The sequence below is a fragment of the Salvelinus namaycush genome, chromosome 6 (assembly GCF_016432855.1).
Source record: "Salvelinus namaycush isolate Seneca chromosome 6, SaNama_1.0, whole genome shotgun sequence".
Lineage (NCBI taxonomy): Eukaryota > Metazoa > Chordata > Actinopteri > Salmoniformes > Salmonidae > Salvelinus > Salvelinus namaycush.
The window spans coordinates 9135826-9161906 of NC_052312.1; the positions used below are offsets into that span (position 1 = coordinate 9135826).

At 44.7% G+C, this 26081-nt stretch overlaps 1 protein-coding gene across 1 annotated transcript in view; it reads left to right on the forward strand.

Moving 5' to 3' along the window:
* LOC120049598 (serine/threonine-protein phosphatase 2B catalytic subunit alpha isoform) overlaps positions 1-26081 on the forward strand; it is a 145604-nt gene that overhangs the window by 90719 nt on the left and 28804 nt on the right. Inside the window, exons 6-8 of the mRNA XM_038995891.1 lie at positions 5117-5256; positions 19888-19965; positions 20533-20627. Of these exons, the coding sequence (XP_038851819.1) occupies positions 5117-5256; positions 19888-19965; positions 20533-20627 (313 nt within the window). The remainder of the gene's footprint in view (positions 1-5116; positions 5257-19887; positions 19966-20532; positions 20628-26081) is intronic.

The window sequence follows — 26081 nt, forward strand, 5'->3', positions numbered from 1 at the left end:
AAAATGAAGTCCAAGTCACAACAATAGACAAACACAGTCTGCTGAAACTAATAACACAAACAATTATACGTGTTCATGTCTTTATTGAACACACTATGTAAACATCCACAGTGTAGGGTGGAAAAAGTATGTGAACCCTTGGATTTAATCAATTGTTGACCCTCCTTTGGCAGCAATAAACTCAACCAAACGTTTTCTGTAGTTGCGAATCAGACCTGCACAACGGTCAGGAGGAATTTTGGACCATTCCTCTTTACAAAACTGTTTCAGTTCGGCAATATTCTTAGAATGTCTGATGTGAACCGCTCTCGAGGTCATGCCACAGCATTTTAAATCGGGTCGAGGTTAGGACTCTGACTGAACCACTCCAGAAGGCGTATTTTCTTCTGTTGAAGCCATTCTGTTGTTGATTTACTTTGTGCTTTGAGTTGTTGTCCTGTTGCATCACCCAACTTCTGTTGAGCTTCAATTTGCGGACAGATAGCCTTACATTCTCCTGCAAAATAAAACACTTCTGCGAGCAGGCCTTTCTAATCGACCTGGCCCGGGTACCCTGGAAGGATATTGACCTCATCCCGTCAGTTGAGGATGCCTGGTCATTCTTTAAAAGTTACTTCCTCACCATATTAGACAAGCATGCTCCGTTCAAAAAATGCAGAACTAAGAACAGATATAGCCCTTGGTTCACTCCAGACCTGACTGCCCTCGACCAGCACAAAAACATCCTGTGGCGAACTGCAATAGCATCGAAGAGCCCCCGCGATATGCAACTGTTCAGGGAAGTCAGGAACCAATACACGCAGTCAGTCAGGAAAGCAAAGGCCAGCTTTTTCAAGCAGAAATTTGCATCCTGTAGCTCTAACTCCAAAAAGTTCTGGGACACTGTAAAGTCCATGGAGAACAAGAGCACCTCCTCCCAGCTGCCCACTGAACTGAGGCTAGGTAACACGGTCACCACCGATAAATCCGTGATAATCGAAAACTTCAACAAGCATTTCTCAATGGCTGGCCATGCCTTCCTCCTGGCGACTCCAACCTTGGCCAACAGCCCCGCCCCCCCCGCTGCTACTCGCCCAAGCCTCCCCAGCTTCTCCTTTACCCAAATCCAGATAGCAGATGTTCTGAAAGAGCTGGAAAACCTGGACCCATACAAATCAGCTGGGCTTGACAATCTGGACCCCCTATTTCTGAAACTGTCCGCCGCCATTGTCGCACCCCCTATTACCAGCCTGTTCAACCTCTCCTTCGTATCATCTGAGATCCCCAAGGATTGGAAAGCTGCCGCGGTCATCCCCCTCTTCAAAGGGGGAGACACCCTGGACCCAAACTGTTACAGACCTATATCCATCCTGCCCTGCCTATCTAAGGTCTTCGAAAGCCAAGTCAACAAACAGATCACTGACCATCTCGAATCCCACCGTACCTTCTCCGCTGTGCAATACGGTTTCCGAGCCGGTCACGGGTGCACCTCAGCCACGATCAAGGTACTAAACGATATCATAACCGCCATCGATAAAAGACAGTACTGTGCAGCCGTCTTCATCGACCTGGCCAAGGCTTTCGACTCTGTCAATCACCATATTCTTATCGGCAGACTCAGTAGCCTCGGTTTTTCTAATGACTGCCTTGCCTGGTTCACCAACTACTTTGCAGACAGAGTTCAGTGTGTCAAATCGGAGGGCATGTTGTCCGGTCCTCTGGCAGTCTCTATGGGGGTACCACAGGGTTCAATTCTCGGGCAGACTCTTTTCTCTGTATATATCAATGATGTTGCTCTTGCTGCGGGCGATTCCCTGATCCACCTCTACGCAGACGACACCATTCTGTATACTTCTGGCCCTTCCTTGGACACTGTGCTATCTAACCTCCAAACGAGCTTCAATGCCATACAACACTCCTTCCGTGGCCTCCAACTGCTCTTAAACGCTAGTAAAACCAAATGCATGCTTTTCAACCGTTCGCTGCCTGCACCCGCACGCCCGACTAGCATCACCACCCTGGACGGTTCCGACCTAGAATATGTGGACATCTATAAGTACCTAGGTGTCTGGCTAGACTGCAAACTCTCCTTCCAGACTCATATCAAACATCTCCAATCCAAAATCAAATCTAGAGTCGGCTTTCTATTTCGCAACAAAGCCTCCTTCACTCACGCCGCCAAACTTACCCTAGTAAAACTGACTATCCTACCGATCCTCGACTTCGGCGATGTCATCTACAAAATAGCTTCCAATACTCTACTCAGCAAACTGGATGCAGTTTATCACAGTGCCATCCGTTTTGTTACTAAAGCACCTTATACGACCCACCACTGCGACCTGTATGCCCTAGTCGGCTGGCCCTCGCTACATGTTCGTCGTCAGACCCACTGGCTCCAGGTCATCTACAAGGCTATGCTAGGTAAAGTGCCGCCTTATCTCAGTTCACTGGTCACGATGGCTACACCCACCCGTAGCACGCGCTCCAGCAGGTGTATCTCACTGATCATCCCTAAAGCCAAAACCTCATTTGGACGCCTTTCCTTCCAGTTCTCTGCTGCCTGCGACTGGAACGAATTGCAAAAATCTCTGAAGTTGGAGACTTTTATCTCCCTCAACAACTTTAAACATCTGCTATCCGAGCAGCTAACCGATCGCTGCAGCTGTACATAGTCCATCGGTATATAGCCCACCCAATTTACCTACCTCACCCCCCATACTGCTTTTATTTATTTACTTTTCTGCTCTTTTGCACACCAGTATCTCTACTTGCACATGATCATCTGATGATTTATCACTCCAGTGTTAATCTGCTAAATTGTAATTATTCGATTTATTGCCTACCTCCTCATGCCTTTTGCACACATTGTATATAGATTCTCTTTTTTTTTCTACCATGTTATTGACTTGTTTATTGTTTACTCCATGTGTAACTCTGTGTTGTTGTCTGTTCACACTGCTATGCTTTATCTTGGCCAGGTCGCAGTTGCAAATGAGAACTTGTTCTCAACTAGCCTACCTGGTTAAATAAAGGTGAAATAAAAAAATAAAATAAAAAAATGTCTTGATAAACTTGGGAATTCATTTTTCTGTCGATGATAGCAAGCTGTCCAGGCCCTGAGGCAGCAAAGCAGCCCCAAACCATGATGCTCCCTCCACCATACTTTACAGTTGGGATGAGGTTTTGATGCTGGTGTGCTGTGCCTTTTTTCTCCACACATAGTGTTGTGTGTTCCTTCCAAACAACTCAACTTTAGTTTAATCTGTCCACACAATATTTTGCCAGAAGCGCTGTGGAACATCCAGGTGCTCTTTTGCAAACTTCAGACGTGCCGCAATGGTTTTTTTGGACAGCAGTGGCTCCTTCCATGGTGTCCTCCCATGAACACCATTCTTGTTAAGTGTTTTACATATCGTAGACTCATCAACAGAGATGTTAGCATGTTCCAGAGATTTCTGTAAGTCTTTAGCTGACACTCTGGGATTCTTCTTAACCTCATTGAGCATTCTGAGCTGTGCTCTTGCAGTCATCTTTGCAAGACGGCCACTCCTAGGGAGAGTAGCAACATTTACTGTGGACTGATGAACATCAGGCTTTTAGAGATACTTTTGTAACCCTTTCCAGCTTTATGCAAGTCAACAATTCTTAATCTTAGGTCTTCGGAGATCTCAGTTGTTCGAGGCATGATTCACATCAGGCAATGCTTCTTGTGAATAGCAAAATCACATTTTGAGTGTTTTTTGTTTTACATCTCCAATCTCGTCTCATTGGTTGGACTCCAGTCAGCTGACTCCTGACTCCAATTAGCTTTTGGAAAAGTAATTAGCCTAGGGGTTCACATAGTTTTTCCAACCTACACTGTCAATGTTTAAATGATGTATTCAATATAGACAAGAAAAATACAATAATTTGTGTGCTATTAGTTTAAGCACACTGTGTTTGTCTATTGTTGTGACTAAGATGAAGATCAGATCAGATCAAATTGTATGACAAATTTATGCAGAAACCCGGGTAATTCCAAAGGGTTCACATACTTTTTCTTGCCACTGTATGGTTTTAACAAGTCATGTCCATGTTTCATTAAAGTGTAATGGATGTTCAGTATAAGAAGGATCATGCATTTTCCCTTGTAACAAACTTTCATTCAAGTGGATTTTATTCTGTGAAAGGCACATCAATTAGGATACAATTAGGTTTACACAGACCTTGGTTAAAACCTGTTTCATTTCTCCTTTTTGCTTTTCAAGGAAATAGTCTTTACAATTTCTCTTGAAATATTTATTTAGAAAATAAATGACCTTGATAACACACCATGGACTACCTACCTCAAACAAGGCCCCAAACTAACAGAGATTTGCAATCTGGCCTTCTGATTAAACCTTTTGAATAGTTGGATCCTGCTTTTTCTCAAATTCAATAACGACAATTGGATTGCAATCAAATGGTTTCTGTAATAATATCTGCACTATTGAAGTGTCCATTATGCTACAGTATATACTGTACCAGGCTTGGGGTCAATTCCATTTAAATTCCAGTCAATTCAGGAAGTACAATGATATTCCAATTCAAATTGCAATGATTTGAATTTGGTTTGCTTTCTGAATTGACTAGAATTTAAATGGAATTTATTCCAGCCCTGGTATATACCTTCTCTGAGAAATGTCTGTCATGTGCTTTTGGATGATCACTTTAATTTGTAGCTTTTCATTCCATTTCCCAGGAGGAAGTATTAGTATAGTCAAGATTTAAAATATCTATTCATGTTTCATACTTATAAAAGGCACAAATTGTCATCCAGTCCATCCAATTACATGTTGTGGGTTTATTTCACACACAGATGTGAGACCCTACCAGCAGTTTTACTGTAACATGCTCTGATGAAGGCATAACTGCCCAAATGCAGTGCCGCCGTTTCCCAATGTTCTTGAACTCGGCATTTCGTTTTGCTGTAACCACAGTTGAATGTAGCAAGACTAATTGTCAACTCAAGATCCCTTTCCCATACAGTAGGTATCACTACACCAACTTATTGAGGAAGCTAAACTGACTCCGTTTCCGCATAGATGAGACATTTTCCTGACTGATTGACATTGTCTCTCCCTGTCTCTCCTAACTCTGTGTACCTCTGTCTCTGTAGTTAGACAGATTCAAAGAGCCCCCTGCGTACGGGCCCATGTGTGACCTGTTGTGGTCAGACCCCCTGGAGGACTTTGGGAACGAGAAGAGCCAAGAACACTTCACACACAACACAGTGAGAGGCTGCTCCTACTTCTACAGGTGGGCCGTCACCTCCTTCACAAGCTGCGTAGTGTGAAAAAGAGGCTGTGAATGTATTCATTTATTCGTCATTTAGTTGACAGAGACAGTGCACATTATTAAGAATGTGTGTGTGTGTGTGTGTGTGTGGGCGTGTGTGTCTTAACTTGGCTTTTGTAATGGTTGGCCATATCTTGCTTTGTTACCATTGCTGACTTTGTTAAATTGCTGATGTATCATACAATGGACTTGACATGGATCTAGTGTAACACTTCTGGGCTCTACAGTAATATAACCCTCCAAATAAAACAGTTCACTTGTGCCATTGAAGCATCACTGAACCTTCCTTTGCCAAATCCTTCCAACCCACTTTATTCTGACAAATGTTCATCTTCATTCAGTGCCCTTCGAAGCCCCTCAGTTCCTTTTCCACTGTCTGGATCATAGTAGCTCTGTAACCTGCATTTGTCATGGTACCAGGGAAACTGCCTTTTCTCTCATTACTCTGTCGCAAGTGTTTATGTAACACATATATGAACTCCCATTAAATATTTAATGATTTTTTTATTTAACCTTTATTTAACTAGGCAAGTCAGTTAAGAACAAATTCGTATTTAAAATGATGGCCTACCCCGGCCAAACCTGGACGACGCTGGGCCAATTGTGCGCCGCCCTATGGGACTCCCAATCACCGCCGGATGTGATACAGCCTGGTTTCAAACCAGGGACTGTAGTGATGCCTCTTGCACTGAGATGCAGTGCCTTAGACCGCTGTGCCACTCAGGAGCCCAGTCACAGGCAGAGCAAACAAAGGAAACGCTGGAAGTGCTGCGGGAGCTCACGCTGTCCTGAATGTAATGAACTTGTGCGTTAGCACAGGGCCAGAGTCTTCTCCAAATGTGAGTTTTAGTGCTCCAGTGTCCAGTCATTACAGGTGGACAGACGCCCATTTGATCCTGGCATGCTAGTGGCAAAGCCAGCCTGAAGCAGCCCAAGCTGTCAAATGTTTCTCCTGGGTTAGTGACTGTAGATATGATTCCCCTTAGAAATGCAGTCCATCCAACAGAAAGCAGTGAATTGGGTAGGGTTGTTCTCAAGGCATTACTTAGAATGTGCATATTGATATCATTTGAAAAGAGACTGCATATATCATATTTGTCAGAGACTTATTTTCTGTACCCATAATACCTATTTTAAAGACCTCCTATTTCACAAGCGTACAAACGCCAGGAAGACTAGTGGTCTCTAAAGGTCTTTTCATTTTGTGAAAACAAGGAAGAGTCGCCTTCCCTTGCAAGTAGTAGCTAGCTGGCAGCCTGGCTTGCTGGCTTTAGCCTAGCCCAAAGGCCAGCAGAGGGCGATATTGAGTCGTTTCCATTTTACAGTCCGGTCACATTGTATTATGCCGGCAATACACTTGTATCCCCTGCGGACCGCTTTGTACCTAAAAAATTCTCCATTCAGGCTGCAAAGGTGTCCTCCTTAACTATATTTAATAGTGAGAAGACTGAAAAAATTGGAAAAATATGCATACTTTCTTTATGAAACACCATTTTCCACCACCATGCTAAAGTGGCTAATGCCTAGGAATGCTATTCCCGGTTGTTGCCTATCGCTTTCAGCCAATCAAATTGCAGCAATCTGTTGTTTACCCTTGGCTGAACACAGTGCACAACATCACGAAGTAGCATTAGCCAAATGGTGTTTCATAAAGGGAGTATGTGTATTTTCCACGTTTTCTCTGCCTTCTTGCCATTAGTAGGAAATTGACGCCTTTGCAGCCTGAATGGATAATGTTTTAGGTACAAACCGGTCCACGGGGATACGAGTGTATTTACGGCTGCATACAATGCGTTTGGACGGTAAAATGAAACCATCAATTTCAGTTCAATATCGCCATCTGCCGGCCTTTGGGCTAGCCTTAGCCTGGCTAAAAACATAGCAAGCCAGCTAGCCTTTTTAGCTTCCCACATCGCTATGTGAAGTAATCTGATTTATAATTTTTTTAAATATGCCCTGGCAAATATTCTTATACTTGCCGGTGTAACCTAAAACATTTTCCTAGTTTGATATACTGCTTGTGTATTAATTCCCATATCAGCTAAAAAATAGAACATCTAGTTTTGTTCACAAGAAAAAAAGCACATGGATTAAGCTTTATTTATTTTATTTTGATTTAACCTTTATTTCAACAGGGAGTCACAGTGAGATAAGGCAATAGCTAAAGGGGATCCAAATAAAGAATGAAGAATTAGTTCATGTATTTTATGTGGGAACAATGATGCTTATTTGCATTCAATATTTGATGTAGGTCAGGACTATGTGATAGCTGTGCATAGATTTGTATATGACCCAACAGTTTGCAGTAAATCAAATCAAATCAAATTGTATTTGTCACATGTGCCGAATACAACAGGTGTAGACCTTACAGTGAAATGCTTACTTACAAGCCCTTAACCAACAATGCAATTTTAAGAAAAAAAAGTGTCAAAGTATTTACTAAAATAAACTGAAGTAAAAAAGAAATAAACACAATAAAAAAGAAAAGTAAATGGTCCTACTGTCACGTTCCTGACCTGTTTTCTGTTGTTTGGTATGTGTTTAATTGGTCAGGGCGTGAGTTGGGGTGGGTAGTCTATGTTATGTGTTTTCTATGTTGGGTTAATGGGTTGCCTGGTATGGCTCTCAATTAGAGGCAGGTGTTTGACGTTTCCTCTGATTGAGAGCCATATTAAGGTAGGTTGTTCTCACTGTTTGTTTGTGGGTGATTGTTCCTGTGTCAGTGTATACCACATGGGACTGTTTCGTTTGTTCGTTCGTTTTAGGTAGTCTGTTCCTGTTCGTGCGTTCTTCGTCTATATGTAAGTTTGTTTGTTTCAGGTCTGTTGCCTTCGTTTATTGTTTTGTAGTTTGTTCTAGTGTTTTGTCAGTGTTTCGTCTGTTAAATAAATTCAGTATGTATTCATCACCCGCTGCGCCTTGGTCCGTTCAATCACCACAAGACGAACGTTACAGAACCACCCACCAACAAAGGATCAAGCAGCGGTGTAACGGGAGAGAGAGACAGCGCACGAAGGAGGAATGGACATGGGTGGATGTTTTGGACGGCAAGGGTTGCTACACGTGGGAGGAGATCCTGGCTGGAAAGGATCGCCTCCCATGGGAACAGCTGGAGGCAGCTCGGAGAGCGGAGGAAACCGGAGAGAGGAACCGGCGTTATGAGGGGACGTGTCTAGCACGGAAGCCCGAGAGGCTCACCCAAAAATTTCTTGGGGGGGGCTAAAGGGTAGTGTGGCGAGGGCAGGTAGGAAACCTGCGCCCACTTCCCATGCTTACCGTGGAGAGCGGGAGTACGGGCAGACACCGTGTTACGCAGTAGAGCGCATGGTGTCTCCTGTACGTGTGCATAGCCCGGTGCGGGTTATTCCACCTCCCCGCACTGGCAGGGCTAGATTGAGTATTGAGCCGGATGTCATGAAGCCGGCCCTACATATCTGGCCACCAGTACGTCTCCTCGGGCCGGCTTACATGGCACCAGCCTTACGCATGGTGTCCCCGGTTCGCCTACATAGCTCGGTGCGGGTTATTCCACCTCCCCGCACTGGTCGGGCGACGGGGAGCATACAACCAGGTAAGGTTGGGCAGGCTCAGTGCTCAAGGGAGCCAGTACGCCTGCACGGTCCGGTATATCCGGCGCCACCTTCCCGCCCCAGCCCAGTACCTCCAGTTCCAGCACCCCGCACTCGCCTTATGGTGCGTGGCCCCAGCCCAGTACCACCAGTGCCTACACCACGCACCAGGCTTCCAGTGCGTCCTCAGAGCCCTGTACGCACTGTTCCTTCTCCCCGCACTCGCCCTGAGGTGCGTGCCCTCAGCCCGGTACCACCAGTGCCGGTACCACGCACCAGGCCTATAGTGCGCATCGAGAGTCCAGTGTGCCCTGTTCCTGCTCCCCGCACTAGCCTTGAGGTGCGTGTCTCCAGTCCGGTACCACCAGTTCCGGCACCACGCACCAGGCCTACTGTGCGCCTCAGCGGGTCAGAGTCGTCCGTCTGCCCAACGCCGCCTGCGCTGCTCGTCTGTCCAGCGCCGTCTGAGCTGCCTGCCTGCCCAGTGCCGTCTGAACTGCCTGCGCTGCTCGTCTGCTCAACGCCGCCTGCACTGCTCGTCTGCCCAGCGCCGTCTGAGCCATCCGTCTGCCCAGCGCCATCTGAGCCATCCGTCTGCCCAGCGCCGTCTGAGCCATCCGTCTGCCCAGCGCCGTCTGAGCCATCCGTCTGCCCAGCGCCGTCTGAGCCATCCGTCTGCCCAGCGCCGTCTGAGCCATCCGTCTGCCCAGCGCCGTCTGAGCCATCTGTCTGCCCAGCGCCATCTGAGCCATCCGTCTGCCCAGCGCCATCTGAGCCATCCGTCTGCCACGAGCCATTAGAGCCGCCCGTCTGTCCCGAGCCATTAGAGCCGTCCGTCAGTCAGGAGCTGCCAGAGCCGTCCGTCAGTCAGGAGCTGCCAGAGCCGCCAGCCAGTCAGGAGCTGCCAGAGCCGCCAGCCAGTCAGGAGCTGCCAGAGCCGCCAGACAGTCATGAGCCGCCCTCCAGTCATGAGCCGCCCTCCAGTCATGAGCCGCCCTCCAGTCATGAGCCGCCCTCCAGTCATGAGCCGCCCTCCAGTCATGAGCCGCCCTCCAGTCATGAGCCGCCCTCCAGTCATGAGCCGCCCTCCAGTCATGAGCCGCCCTCCAGTCCGGAGCCGCCCTCCAGTCCGGAGCCGCCCTCCAGTCCGGAGCCGCCACCCAGTCCGGAGCTGCCACCCAGTCCGGAGCTGCCACCCAGTCCGGAGCTGCCACCCAGTCCGGAGCTGCCACTCAGTCCGGAGCTGCCACTCAGTCCGGAGCTGCCATTAGTACAGTTGTCCCTCTGTCCTAAGCTACCTCTCTGTCCGGAGCGATTTCTCTGTCCTGAGCTACCTCTCTGTCCTGAGCCACCTCTCTGTCCTTAGCTACCACTCTGTCCTGAGCTACCTCTCTGGCCTGAGCTACCTCTCTGGCCTGAGCTACCTCTCGTTCCTGAGTTGTCTCCTCTATGTAGGAGGGGCCTTAGTGAAGGTTCCTGGACCATGGTCGGGGGCGAGGGTCGCCACTCAAAGGACGCTAAGGAGGGGGACAAAGACAGTGGTGGAGTGGTGTCCTCGTCCACCGCCGGAGCCGCCACCGCGGACAGATGCCCACCCAGACCCTCCCCTTGAGTTTTAGGGGTGCGCCCGGAGTTCGCACCTTGAGGGGGGGGGTTCTGTCACGTTCCTGACCTGTTTTCTGTTGTTTGGTATGTGTTTAATTGGTCAGGGCGTGAGTTGGGGTGGGTAGTCTATGTTATGTGTTTTCTATGTTGGGTTAATGGGTTGCCTGGTATGGCTCTCAATTAGAGGCAGGTGTTTGACGTTTCCTCTGATTGAGAGCCATATTAAGGTAGGTTGTTCTCACTGTTTGTTTGTGGGTGATTGTTCCTGTGTCAGTGTATACCACATGGGACTGTTTCGTTTGTTTGTTCGTTTTAGGTAGTCTGTTCCTGTTCGTGCGTTCTTCGTCTATATGTAAGTTTGTTTGTTTCAGGTCTGTTGCCTTCGTTTATTGTTTTGTAGTTTGTTCTAGTGTTTTGTCAGTGTTTCGTCTGTTAAATAAATTCAGTATGTATTCATCACCCGCTGCGCCTTGGTCCGTTCAATCACCACAAGACGAACGTTACACCTACTTGAGTTAGATTTGTATATGACCTAACAGTTTGCTGTAAATGGTCCTACTTGAGTTAGATTTCTATATGTCCCAACAGTTTACTGTAAATGGTCTCACTTGACTTATACTGGACAAAAATATAAATGCAACATGCAACAATTTCAAAGATTTTACTGAGTTACAGTTCATATTAGGAAATCAGTCAATTGAAGTAATTTCATTAGGCCCTAATCTATGGATTTCACATGACAGGGAATACAGATATCCATCTGTTGGTCACAGATACCTTGAAATAAAGAGAGGGGCGTGGATCAGAAAACCAGTCAGTATCTGGTTTTTGCCTCATGCATCGCGACACATCTCCTTCGCATAGAGTTGATCAGGCTGTTGATTGTGGCCTGTGGAATGTTTTCCCACTCCTCTTCAATGGCTGTGTGAAGTTTCTGGATTATGGCGGGAACTGGAACATGCTGTCGTACATGTTGATTCAGAGCATCCCAAACATGCTCAATGGGTGACATGTCTGGTGAGTATGCAGGCATTTTCAGCTTCCAGGAATTGTGTACAGATCCTTGCGACATTATCATTCTGAAACATGAGGTGATGGCAGCAGATGAATGGGTTGACAATGGGCCTCGGGATCTTGTCATGGTATCTCTGTGCATTCAAATTGCCATAGATAAAATGCAATTGTGTTTGTTGTCCATAGCTCATGCCTGCCCATGCCATAACCCCACCGCCACCATGGGGCACTGTGTTCACAACATTGGCATCAGCAAACCGCTCGCTCACACGACGCCATGCACGTGGTCTGCCGGTTGAACATACTGCAAAATTCTCTAAAGCAATGTTGGAGGCAGCTTTTGGTAGAGAAATTAACATTAAATTATCTGGCAACAGCTCTGGTGAACATTCCTGCTGTCAGCATGTCAATTGCACGCTCTCTCAACTTAAGACATCTGTGGTATTGTGTTGTGTGACAAAACTGCAGATTTTAGAGTGACCTTTTATTGTCCCCATCAGAAGGTGAACCTGTGTAATGATCATGTTGTGTAATCAGCTTCTTGATATGCCACACCTGTCAGGTGGATGGATTATCTTGGGAAAGGAGAAATGCTCACTAACAGGGATGTAAACATATTTGTGTACAACATTTTAGAGAAATAAGTATTTTGTTTCAGGTCATGAAACATGGGACCAACACTTTACATGTTGCATTTATAATTGTGTTCAGTGTAGATTTGTACATGACCCAACAGTTTGCTGTAAATGGACCTGCTTGAGTTAGATTTGTATATGTCCCAACAGTTTACTGTAAATGGTCCTGATTTAGATGTGTATATGTCCCAACAGTTTACTGTAAATGGTCCTGATTTAGATGTGTATATGACCCAACAATTTTCTGTAAATGGTCCTGATTTAGATTTGTATATGACCCAACAATTTGCTGTACATGGTCCTGCTAGACTTAGATTTGTATATGACCCAACAATTTGCTGTAAATGGTCCTGATTTAGATTTGTATATGTCCCAACAGTTTACTGTAAATGGTCCTGAGTTAGATTTGTATATGTCCCAACAGTTTACTGTAAATGGTCCTGATTTAGATTTGTATATGTCCCAACAGCTTACTGTAAATGGTCCTGCTAGGGTTAGATTTGTATATGATCCAACAATTTGCTGTAAATGGTCCTGCTAGAGCAAGATTTGTATATGTCCCAACAGTTTACTGTAAATGGTCTCGCTGGAATTAGATTTCTATATATGACACAACAGTCTACTGTAAATGGTCTCACTTGACTTAGATTTGTAAATGACCCAACAGTTTACTGTAAATGGTCTCGCTTGACTTAGATTTGTATATGACCCAACAATTTTCTGTAAATGGACCTGCTAGAGTTAGATTTGTATATGTCCCAACAGTTTACTGTAAATGGTCTCGCTGGAATTAGATTTCTATATATGACACATGTCACACCCTGGCCTTAGTATTCTTTGTTTTCATTATTATTTTAGTTAGGTCAGGGTGTGACATGGTGAAGTATGTGTTTTTGTATTGTCTAGGGGGTTGTATGGTTTAGAGGGTTAAGGAGAATAGATGGTTTAGTGTTGTGTGTAGGTGTCTAGGAAAGTCTATGGTTGCCTGAATGGGTTCTCAATTAGAGACAGCTGGTTATGGTTGTCTCTGATTGGGAGCCATATTTAAGGCAGCCATAGGCTTTAGCTGTTGTGGGTCATTGTATATGTCTAGTCTATGTTGAACGTAAGTAGTTTGTGTGTGCACTTGCGTTTGTAGTTTCACGGTCGTTTGTTGTTTTGTTAGTTTGAATAAGTGTTTCGTGTTCCGTCTTCGTATAAATAAAAAGAAGATGTATTCATATCATGCTGCGCCTTGGTCCAATCTCTCATATCAAGACGATCGTGACAACACAACAGTCTACTGTAAATGGTCTCGCTTGACTTAGATTTGTATATGACCCAATCGTTTGCTGTAAATGGTCCTGCTAGAGTTAGATTTGTATATGACCCAACAGTTTACTGTAAATGGTCCTGCTAGAGTTAGATTTGTATATGTCCCAACAGTTTGCTGTAAATGGTCTCGCTTGACTATCTGCCAGACAACAGGGACCCTGTCAGGGAGAGAAATGTCACCCCTGTCACTTGAGAGAGCGTAAGAGAGCTGTGTTGTCGCTCTCGGGTTCTGGCTGCTAGTGATATTTCCATGGTATGCCCCTGCCATCTCTGATATCTCTGATATCTCAGTTACAAGGACCCAGTATACTAAATCCAGTAGGATCGACTATTGACAGAGGGACAGTGATTTAAAGGTGATGGGCACTGTTCAAACACTTAAAATACATCTTTCCTTCCAGGCTTCCTTGAAGTAATCCCTAATCTGGCATTACTGCATGGGTTTTATGGCATATCAGATAAGTGATTACTTCGAGGAAGGAAGGATGCATTTTAAAAGTAATGCAGTGCATTAGGAAATTATTCAGACCCCTTGACTTTTTCAAAATGTTGTTGCGTTACAGCCTTATTCTAAAATTAATTAAATTATTTGTTTTCCTCATCGATCTACCCACAATATCCCATAATGACAAAATTAAAACAGATTTTAAAACATTTTTGCAAATGTATTCCAAATAAAAAACAGGAATACCTTATTTACATAAGTATTCAGACCCTTTTTCCATTGATCATCCTTGAGATGTTTCTAAAACTTGATTGGAGTCCACCTGTGGTAAATTCAATTGATTGGACAAGATTTGGAAAGACACACACCTGCCTATATAAGGTCCAACAGTTGACAGTGCATGTCAGAGCAAAAACCAAGCCATAAGGTTGAAGGAATTGTCCGTAGAGCTCTTAGACAGGATTGTGTAGAGGCACAGATCTGTGGAAGGGTACCAATTAATGTCTGCACCATTGAAGGTCCCCAAGAACACAGTGGCCTCCATCATTCTGATGGGTTCTGACTCCTAAACTTGAAATGTTGTTAATCATTAGGTATCCTATGGAAACGAGGGGTGCTACAGTCTGGTTTCTACACCAGAAGTGAATGGTTATCTGTAGGAGGAATGTATATGGTGTGGTCAATTAAGGGTGGATATGAGACAGAGGCTTGGGGTGTACTGAGTAAAAGAAAGGCAAGCACATGGTTGCAGTCACTGATAAGGGTGAAGAGCTGTGGATTAGTGAGGATTTGGGACCGAGGTCAGGTCAGGTCATATTAAGGGAGAAGGAACAGTTTATTACCCACATCACTTAACTTCCTGCCTAGCGATAAAGTTTTAATGTTTAGAGGGAAGGAGGAGACTGCACCCAAATGTGGGTGTATATCCTTGTGCTGGTGGAAACATATCTTTGTCTGTTCAGCTGTCTAACACTTTGGGTAAAGAAACTTGGTTTGAGCTTTACTAATCGTCCGTGAGTTTTTACTCGGTTCATTGAGAACCTAACAATTCTTAAATGGAAGAAGTTTAGAAAAACCAAGACTCCTCCTAGAGCTGGCCGCCCAGCCAAACTGATTAATCGGGGGAGAAGGGCCTTGGTGAAGGAGGTGACCAAGAACCCGATGGTCACACTGACAGAGCTGCAAAGTTCATTTCTGGAGATGGGAGAACATTCCAGAAGGACAACCATCTCTGCAGCACTCTACCAATCAGGCCTTTTATGGTAGAGTAGCCAGACGGAAGCCACTCCTCAGTAAAAGGCACATGACAGCCCGCTTGGAGTTTGCCAAAAGACACCTAAAGGAATCTGACCATGAGAAACAAGATTCTCTGGTCTGATGAAACCAAGATTGAACTCTTTGGCCCATGCTGGGGGGAATGTTTTTCAGCGGCAGGGACTGGGAGACTAGTCAGTATCGTGGGAAAGATGAACGGAGCAAAGACAGAGAGATCCTTGATGAAAACCTGCTCCAGAGCTCTCAGGACCTCAGACTGGGGTGAAGGTTCACCTTCCAATAAGACAACAACCCTAAGCACACAGCCAAGACAACGCAGGAGTGGCTTCGGGACAAGTCTCAATGTCCTTGAGTGGGCCAGCAAGAGCCCGGACTTTAACCCGATCGAACATCTCTGGAGAGACCTGAAAATAGCTGTGCAGCGACGCTCCCCATCCAACCTGACAGAGCTTGAGAGGATCTGCAGAGAGGAATGAGAGAAACTCCCCAAATACAGGTGTGCAAAGCTTGTAGCATCATTCCCAAGAAGACTCGAGGCTGTTATCACTGCCAAAGGTGCTTGAACAAAGTACTGAGTAAAGGATCTGAGTACTTATGTAAATGTGATGTATTTCTAAGAACCTCTTGCTCAGTTGTGCACCAGGGCCTCCCACTCCTCTTTCTACTCTGGTAAAGAGTCCGTTTGTGCTGTTTTGTGAAGGGAGTAGTACACAGCTTTGTACAAGATCTTCAGTTTCTTGGCAATTTCTTTCATGGAATAGCCTCATTTGTCAGAACAAGAATAGACTGACGAGTTTCAGAAGAAAGATCTTTGTTTCTGGTCATTATGAGCCTGTAATCGAACCCACAAATGCTGATCCTCCAGATACTCAACTAGTCTAAAGAAGGCCAGTTTTATTGCTTCTTTAATCAGACAACCGTTTTCAGCTGTGCTAACATAATTGCAAAAGGGTTTTCTAATGATCAATTAGCCTTTTAAAATGATAAACTTGGATTAGCTAACACAATGTGCCATTGGAACACAGGAGTGATGATTGCTGATAATGGGCCTCTGTACGCCTATGTACAGTCGTGGCCAAAAGTTTTGAGAATGACACAAATATTAATTTTCACAAAGTCTGCTGCCTCAGTTTGTATGATGGCAATTTGCATATACTCCAGAATGTTATGAAGAGTGATCAGATGGATTGCAATTAATTGCAAAGTCCCTCTTTGCTATGCAAATGAACTGAATCCCCCAAAAACATTTCCACTGCATTTCAGCCCTGCCACAAAAGGACCAGCTGACATCATGTCAGTGATTCTCTCATTAACACAGGTGTGAGTGTTGACGAGGACAAGGCTGGAGATCACTCTGTCATGCTGATTGAGTTCGAATAACAGACTGGAAGCTTCAAAAAGAGGGTGGTGCTTGGAATCATTGTTCTTCCTCTGGCAACCATGGTTACCTGCAAGGAAACACGTGCCGTCATCATTGCTTTGCACAAAAAGGGCTTCACAGGCAAGGATATTGCTGCCAGTAAGATTGCACCTAAATCGACCATTTATCAGATCATCAAGCACTTCAAGGAGAGCGGTTCAATTGTTGTGAAGAAGGCTTCAGGGCGCCCAAGAAAGTCCAGCAAGCTCCAGGACCATCTCCTAAAGTTGATTCAGCTGCGGGATCGGGGTGGGGCTGCGGGATCATGTGTGTGGTTGCTTCTCAGCCAATGGAGTGGGCTCACTCAGAATTTTGCCTAAGAACACAGCCATGAATAAAGAATGGTACCAACACATCCTCCGAGAGCAACTTCTCCCAACCATCCAGGAACAGTTTGGTGACGAACAATGCCTTTTCCAGCATGATGGAGCACCTTGCCATAAGGCAAAAGTGATAACTAAGTGGCTCGGGAACAAAACATCAATATTTTGGGTCCATGGCCAGGAAACTCCCCAGACCTTAATCCCATTGAGAACTTGTGGTCAATCCTCAAGAGGTGGGTGGACAAACAAAAACCCACAAATTCTGACAAACTCCAAGCACTGATTATGCAAGAATGGGCTACCATCAGTCAGGATGTGGCCCAGAAGTTAATTGACAGCATGCCAGGGCGGATTGCAGAGGTCTTGAAAAAGAAGGGTCAACACTGCTAATATTGATTCTTTGCATCAACTTCATGTAATTGTCAATAAAAGCCTTTGACACTTATGAAATGCTTGTAATTATACTTCAGTATTCCATAGTAACATCTGACAAAAATATCTAAAGACACTGAAGCAGCAAACTTTGTGAAAATTAATATTTGCTACAATAGTCATTTACAACATTAGCAATGTCTACACTGTATTTCTGATCAATTTGATGTTATTTTAATGGGAAGAAAATGTGTTTCTCTTTCAAAAACAAGGACATTTCTAAGTGACCCCAATCTTTTGAACGGTAGTGTATATTTTAGAATAAGGCTGTAACGTAACATCATATGGAAAAAGTCAAGGTGTCTGAATACTTTCCAAATGCACTGTTTGAACAGGGCCCTTGTCAATGGCTGTTGTAGTATAAACACTCAAACAGGATCGGACAGTAAAATTCCAACCCAGGTTAGCTGCTTCCTCCTGTACCCTAGCCCAACAGCCTCCTGTGTTTTCTATGCTTGGCTTAAATTCCTCTGTGGCCTTGGTCTGCATCCCAAATGGCACTACATTTCCCTACATAGTGCACTCCTTTTGACCAGAGTCCTTTATGGGTAGTGCACTATATAGGGAATAGGATGCCATTTGACACGTAGCGTTGTTGTTTTCCTCTAGGCTGGATCTGCCTGCAGGGCTCATTGTAATTGGCAGCACACTGGCATGCTGAGTTTATGGGCCAGCTTCAAGCTCCAGACTAAAAGGAGAACAATTCGCCAATCGGAGAAAAAAGACTCAGTTTAGTCCCTTTTCCTGATTCTGGCAGCTGTGTCTTATTCCAGCACCATAGGCCCCCTCATAACTGTTTTACACACATTACTGAGGTGTGAAATTGCATGTTGTTTTGAATACAGGCCCCATCTTTTCTATCCCGCTATAGCCTAGCGGACACTTTGCTGTGTGGTTGTTGACTAAATATGTTTGGGGGTTTTTAACCATTGATTACTATTTGTGAGTAGCCTAAGCAGGCAATTGCATGGTATTTTAGATGCTTTATGAAAATAGCCCTTAATTGGATTTTGGCTGTACAAATGATTCACAGAGTTTACTGTCAGATTTGAAGTAGACAGGGTGTATGTATTTATTGATTAGTTAGGGACAGTGCACAACTGTTGGATGGCTCACATCTGTGTCCCAGAAGAGATGTCAAATGCTTTCAGCACAAAATGTATTTAGTCTTCTGAGCAATACCTAGCAACATCATCTGCTAAACAGTGACAGGTGCATGGAAAGAAATAATGGATTCAAATAATGAATCGAGATGGATATCAGATGCACACTTTTTATTATCCTCGAAGCAATGCGATCACACCACAAAGAAACCGTACACACACTTTGGCAATGTTCCTCCGTCAGTCGTATTTTCTGTTCTCATGTGACCAGTAACAGAATGAACTTATACCTAGACCTATTTCTAGGTTTAAGTCACTCAAAGCGTATCCTGTTACCCGTCTAACAAGGACATGTGAATTGAGACATATTTGTTTACTTTTAGTGAAGTGAGAGTTTATGTTCTCTTGTTTACTTTTTGTCCTGGATATTAACTGTAGGGTGAGGACATTGGATGTTACCAGAAGTGCCCAGTGGCCAGAAGTGCAAGGCTTCACGAAAAAAAATCCATCTACCTATCACACAAAGCCATAAGCTACCCTCTAGCTCCAGAAGCATTCAGCAATGGAGACTCGTACCGAGCAAAGAGCATGACCATTGTTATGCAAATTAGCTATATCCAGCAACAAGCACTTGCGTTTAGCGTCCTGCACAGAGCTAAATGATCTCACGTACGTCACGTATTTCCTAATGTACAGCTGATGTGTATTTTTCTCAAAGTGAAATGGTTGATTATTTGTAACCTACAATAAAATACAAACATGAATAGGTTGCACAATGAGTGTGGTTCTTTGAACGTGTGGTTGGAGTGTGGTTCTCTGAGAATATTGCATGTTTATCCTTGGATGGCTCTCATGTGACATCAGCTGTTCATGGAATAGCCTTTAGAAGTTGTTGTGGTCGGGAGTTATGAAAGGATTTGGACTCACAGTTGCATTCTGTTTCCCAAGGTCACTCACTTACTAAACGTTCCTTCTCCGGTAGTTGATTTAGGAATGTTTTCAACATAACTGGTTTTTAGGGGGTTGTTGGCTGTGTGACTAGGGCCTACCTCACTGAGAGCGAAAGGACATTTCCAGTGGACTTTTGGTGTCTTTGGTAAGGAAAGGTTATGGCATGGAAAATATTGCAACTGTCCTATACTGTAATTACTGTCAGTTTGTTTTGGTCACCTTCATCTCAGCCTGTTCAGAACCACATGAGTATGCAAAAGCTACACACACACAAAATAATTATAGTGTTTGTTGAGAAACCACAAGCTCGTGATTCTTATGCTGGATTATTTTGTTTACCCTTTCTGATGGTAACATGATGAAGATGCATCTGCAATATTTACAAATGTATTAAAATACATTTGAATGAATATCTATTTCAATTATGTGTCAACGAAATCTAATCACTGTCTTTAGATCAAATTAGATCCCGTTAATCAAGCATGTGTCATCTTGTCTTTCAACAGCTACCCCGCTGTCTGCGACTTTCTACAACACAATAACTTGTTATCTGTCATTCGAGCCCATGAAGCACAGGACGCTGGGTAAGTGTCCTCTTTTTACCCACCGCTGACTGCTACAGCCATTCTCCTTGGACAACTATGTCGCTTGAGTTTACGCAAGTAAACATTTGAACCTGTGCTTATTAAAAAATGGTGCTGTATTAAAAGTTATTGAGTTTTGGCCATCCGTGCCCCTTCAAAGGACTTTGGTAGCAAGCATGTCAAAACGTTGAAGAAAAGGCTGATGAGGCAGAGAGGAACGCCCAAACTGACTCTCCCGCTGCTTGTCCACGCAGACCGTCTGGTCCCACTCAAAGAGCAAGGACAGCTTGACGTACAAGTCAGCCTTAGGCACAGCTCTAGGATCAGATTACCGGGCACTGTTGACTTCATTCACATGCACAATGTGTATGTTACATTATTATATAACCTGTTGTAATATATGCCGTTTAGCAGGCCCTTTTATCCCAAACGATTTTAAAGTAATGCGTGCGTACATTTCAAATGGTCCTGGGAGTCGAGCCCGCTGCTCTACCACACTGAGCTACAGAGTATTAGGGAGTGTTGTTGTAATGGGGACGGTAATCATGATGCTGTCGCTCCCTCTAGGTACCGCATGTACAGGAAGAGCCAGACGACAGGGTTTCCTTCTCTCATCACCATCTTCTCAGCACCCAACTACCTAGACGTCTACAATAACAAAGGTAAGCACAGAGTCCCCAGTATTCATTACCTCGACGATGTATTCGTTTATTTGGCGTCTCTTGGGTTGGTTTAGATGGGGATGGGCTAGACTGGACTGCGGTCCATTTGGCACGCACACTCTGGAGGAGGCTGGACACAGACAGACCTTTGTGAAGTGAGTCAGCACAAAAAGTCTCAGAGCGACTCTTTTTGTCCAATAGGGGCATCAAAGGGGAGTTTCCAGGACATGGAGAGAAAGGGAGAAGGGGATGGGGCTGTCTTTGACACACACACACACACACAGAGAAAGAGACTCTGCCATTTTCCCCATGGGGGCATATTTTCGCATAGGTGTGAATTGGGGCAAAGCCAGTGAGTTTACTTGAGGGCATGTGTTGAGATGTTTTGAAGTATTTTTGTCAGTCTTACAATGGGCTATGTTTACAGGTTGTTGTTTTAACCTTGATGTTCCCTGTTCTCGGCCCACTTTGATATCTAATCCCAGCTTTGCCAACTCAAAGGTAAAGAGCTTTAAATAGCCGGTCTTGTGGAGCACAGTCAGGAACGCAGGCAATTACTCAGCCCTGTTAGATTCTACTTCCCACTGTAGTTTTACGGTGCATTTAACATCGGTTGCATATTTCCTCTATTGTTTTTATGGTGAAAAAGAGTTTGACTCAGGCGATGTCGTTTTCTAGGATTATTTTCTATTCTCTTGAAACAACAAGGGATAGAGCTTCTAAATGAAGAGGTAAGAAGAGAACATTCCCAATGTTATTTCTGTTAAGAACCGCCCAATGAGGCACAGATATGGTTAGAATCTGTCTGATCATTCATTTAGGTGGGGGCAGGGGCAGGGCGCCCAATTGAAACGCAAGTGACCGTAATAGATTGATCTTCTCTCATCTTGGACTGGGGCCTTGGTTGAGAGCGCCGCAGTCTAGTGATTGATGGCCGGTCGATGGCCACTGTAAATCTAAAAGGAGCCCGTCAGCTCAGCATGAAGACTTTGCCAGATTCAGATTAACCGGGGCCCCTCCCCAATGGTCTGCGGTCCTGGGACAGTGTAACCCTTATCAGAGAGGGGATACCGTCAGAGCCAGGAAACCCCTAGCTGGTGGTTTCACAGGCAAATAAATAAAAACCAAAACACAAAGGCCAACATTGCTGAGTGGATAAAATGTAAAGGCCACATAGCTCCTTTTTTTTAAGGATAAGATAAATCGTAGAATCAGATTGTTCGACCCCTGAGACAAGGGTCTACTACTCTACAGGGTCTCCTGTCAGGGGTCAAGTTGTTTGTGGTCACATGAGCTGGAGCTGGGTTGTCACTGATGGTCACTCAGGCTAATGTGTTATGCTCCTCCTGGTACTTCCCTGACATTACACTGGTGTGTAGAGAGAGATGAACTATGGTACACCCTGCGCTCAAATGAAAACACACCGCCATGATTGCTCTCGCTCCCTCCCTCTCTCACCCTCCTCTCTCCCACCCCCTCTCTCTCTTTATCCTTTCTCTCCATGAGCTGTAAACATGAAAACTGGCTGCTGCAACACAAAATAGAGGAGGTTGGAGGACTCCAAGGGGGAAATAATATTTGCGCATGCTATATTGTCTAGCTGCTTAATTAAAATCTCCCAGCTCAACAAGACCCTTCGGTCACTGGGCCTGCCTCTTGGACAGTGATGGTAATTACACATATCCAAACACATATAAGACACTGTTTTTCCCCTGCCGTATGTTGTTGGTGCTTGTGTTTAGACAGTTGGAAGTGTGACGGGGAGACAGAAGTAGATGGAGGGCTTTGAAAGTGTCAGACTGGGGATTCAGGCATGTGTGGTGAGAAGTTGGCTGTGTTAATCACCAGGTCAAACTTCAGCACAAACATTTAGCCTACCTGCTTCTTAAACAGCCATCTTTCCCCTTCTCTCTCCTGTTTTTCGTTGATAGAATGAAATTGGAGATGGATGGAAATTGCTGTTGCTCTAGAGGACAGGCTCGGAGATATGGCCGAGGCCATTGTTCATTGACCTCTGGGGGTCAAATGTCAGAGTTCAGTTTCCTGTGAGGTTGGCATGTGGCGGTGCGATCGTACGAGGGGTGGAAAGAGATGGCATGCTGGCGTGGAAAAAATATCGGGTTGGCATCCCCGGGGCAGGAATGATGACAGTGAACAAGGGAATTTTCCGCCTCGTCACGGACGACAGCGTGGGCACCTTGTCTGGACGTTCTCCAGGGATTCCCACCCCCTCCAGCCAGAGCACATCAGAGCAGAATGGGGAGGTTCTGTTTTCCTCTCTGGATTTCTGGGTGAGAAGTTGGATGGGACTCTTGGCAAGAGAGGACCAGTTAACCAATAAATAAATATTCCATTGTTATTATTTAGTCTCCTTCTGTGACTTAACTGTAGTTAAGATCAAGACCTCAATTATTGATCAATGACAACTCAATCTGCATTATTACTAACACTGTACCGTGTAGCCTACTGTATTGCCCCACTGCAACAGTGATCTACTCGGATCAAATATGTGTGGGATGATAAATTGAAGTGAAGTGAAAAATCAAAACAGCCCATTTCCCTCTTCTATTTCCTGTCTGCCTCTGTTACATGAATACAGAGAGGTAGACAATAGAGTGAGTAGAGTCTGATGGGCAGACAGACAGTACAGGAGGAAGCATTAAGCCAGAGGAGGTAGAGAGGAACTTTCATCCCTCTACCCCGCTTCCCTCCATCCCTCCAGACAAAGGGGATCAGAGAGCTGTCCTCGTTACGAAGGGAGGAAAACCCTTCTCAGCAGGCACTCCTCGGTAAATAATGTAGGAGAGGACAGACAGGTGGGTAGGCGTCGGGATGACTTGACCGTGGTAGTGTGTGCGTGTTAAAGCACAGAGTCTGGTCTTTTCCCCTAAGAAGCACTAGAGGAGCATGCAGCTTTATCAGAGCAACAGAGACCCCCAGTGGTCATCTGAGGAACTGCAAGAAACCTCTGAAAAAATACAGTTTTCTTTCTTTTTTCGAAAATGTATTGATTTGTGAGTTTATTTTTCTTCATTTTATTATTTTATGAAAAGCAAGTCACATGTTAAGAATATTTGGTCCTTTCTGGAATCAAACCCAGAACGCTGGTGTCACAAACGACAACGAGCTGAGCCTTGTAGCATGGGGGGTTGCTTGTTATAAGCCACTAACTGCGTAGATCCTACAATGCAAGTGGATTTGTGCTTTCTGAGTTTGTGTGTCTGTATCTAAGAGAAAGCAGCTCATAATAATGGTTGTTGATACTCAAGGCTGCACCATTTGCTTGCTCCCCAACCCGCTCGTCTCACCACAGTATCACCGACCCCACCTCTCACCAAGCCCACTGGGATGCAAGTGAATGTTAGTCTGGCTGTAGATGTACAGACTCATGACATGCAGATGGCTGGCATGCCGCGTTTGATGACTGGCTATTCTCAAACCCAGTCAGGAGACGCCCTGAGGCAGGAAAGTCCCCACCGGGACCCGACCTCGGTGTCAGCTTTCCCCTCAACGAATCTGGGCCACATTGGCTGGGTGTTGCGGGTGGGAGGGGGAGCAGCTTGCTGTATAAAGGGGGTTAGGCAGCAGTGTCTGCCTGTGTGGTTCCCTGGCCTGTTGCAACGTGATAACACCTTACCCTGATTAGACCAACTAGGTCATTGGCCCAGGCCCAGGTCTGATACTAGTGGGGTCGCTGTGTGAGCCAAAATAGCAAAGTATTCTAATACTGTACAAGTTTAAGTCACACATAACATAATGTATTTGGAAATGTTTTTTTATCATCCTTCTACAACATCCATGAGAATCTATAGATTTTTCATGATACAAAAAAGGATTACATACAGTACCAGTCAAAAGTTTGGACACACCTACTCATTCAAGGGTTTTAATTTATTTGTACTATTTTCTACATTGTACAAAAATAGTAAAGACATCAACACTATGAAATAACACATATGGAATCATGTAGTAACCAAAAAAGTGTTAAACATATCACAATATATTTTATATTTGAGATTCTTCAAAGTAGCCACCCTTTGCCTTGATGACAGTTTTGCACACTCTTGGCATTCTCTCAACCAGCTTCATGAGGAATGCTTTTCCAACAGTCTTGAAGGAGTTCCCACATATGCTGAGTACTTGTTGGCTGCTTTTCCTTCACTCTGCAGTCTGACTCATCCCAAACTATCTCAATTGGGTTGAGGTCGAGTGATTGCGGAGGCCAGGTCATCTGATGCAGCACTCCATCACTCTCCTTCTTGGTCAAATAGCCCTTATACAGCCTGTACGTGTGTTTTGGGTCATTGTTCTGTTGAAAAACAAATCATAGTCCCACTTAGTCCCACGCCAACCAGATGGGATGGCGTATTGCTGCAGAATGCTGTGGTAGCCATGCTGGTTAAGTGTGCCTTGAATTCTAAATAAATCACTGACAGTGTCACCAGCAAAGCACCATCACACCTCCTCCTCTATGCTTTACGGTGGGAACCACACATGCGGAGATCATCCGTTCACCTATTCTGCGTCTCAGAAAGACATGGCGGTGGAACCAAAAATCTCAAATTTGGACTCATCAGACCAAAGGACAGTTTTCCACCGGTCTAATGTCCATTGCTCATGTTTCTTGGCCCAAACAAGTCTATTCTTCTTATTGGTGTCCTTGAGTAGTGGTTTCTTTGCAGCAATTCGACCATGAAGGCCTGATTCAGTCTCCTCTGAACAGTTGATGTTGAGATGTGTCTGTTACTTGAACTCTGTGAAGCATTTATTTGGGCTGTAATCTGAGGTGCAGTTAACTCTGATTAATTTATCCTCTGCAGCAGAGGTAACTCTGGGTCTTCCTTTCCTGTGGCGGTCCTCATGAGAGCCAGTTTCATCATAGCGCATTATGGTTTTTCAAAGTTCTTGACATTTTCCTGTCTTAAAGTAATGATGGACTGTTGTTTGTCTTTGCTTATTTGAGCTGTTCTTGACATAATATGGACTTGGTCTTTTACCAAATAGGGCTATCTTCTGTATATCCCCTACCTTGTCACAACACAACTGATTGCCTCAAACGCATTAAGAGATTGCCAAGAGTGTGCAAAGCTGTCATGAAGGCAAAGGGTGACTACTTTGAAAAATCTCAAAAATATTTTTTTTTGTTTAACACTTTTTTGGTTACTACATGATTCCATATGTGTTATTTCATAGTTTTGATGTGTTCACTATAATTCTACTGTAGAAAATAGTACAAATAAAGAAAAGGTGTGTCCAAACTTTTGACTGGTACTGTGTGTTTCTCTCATAAACACTGAGGGTTAAACTGGTTCTTGATACAGCCTCGGTTTCTGACCCCATCTTTGGTATGTTACAATTGCCTCCCAGAGAATTTGGTGTTTTCCACAGATCCAATATTCCATGCATATTGGCACAGAAAAAGCTATGCACAAGACCTCTGGAGACCCCTGTATG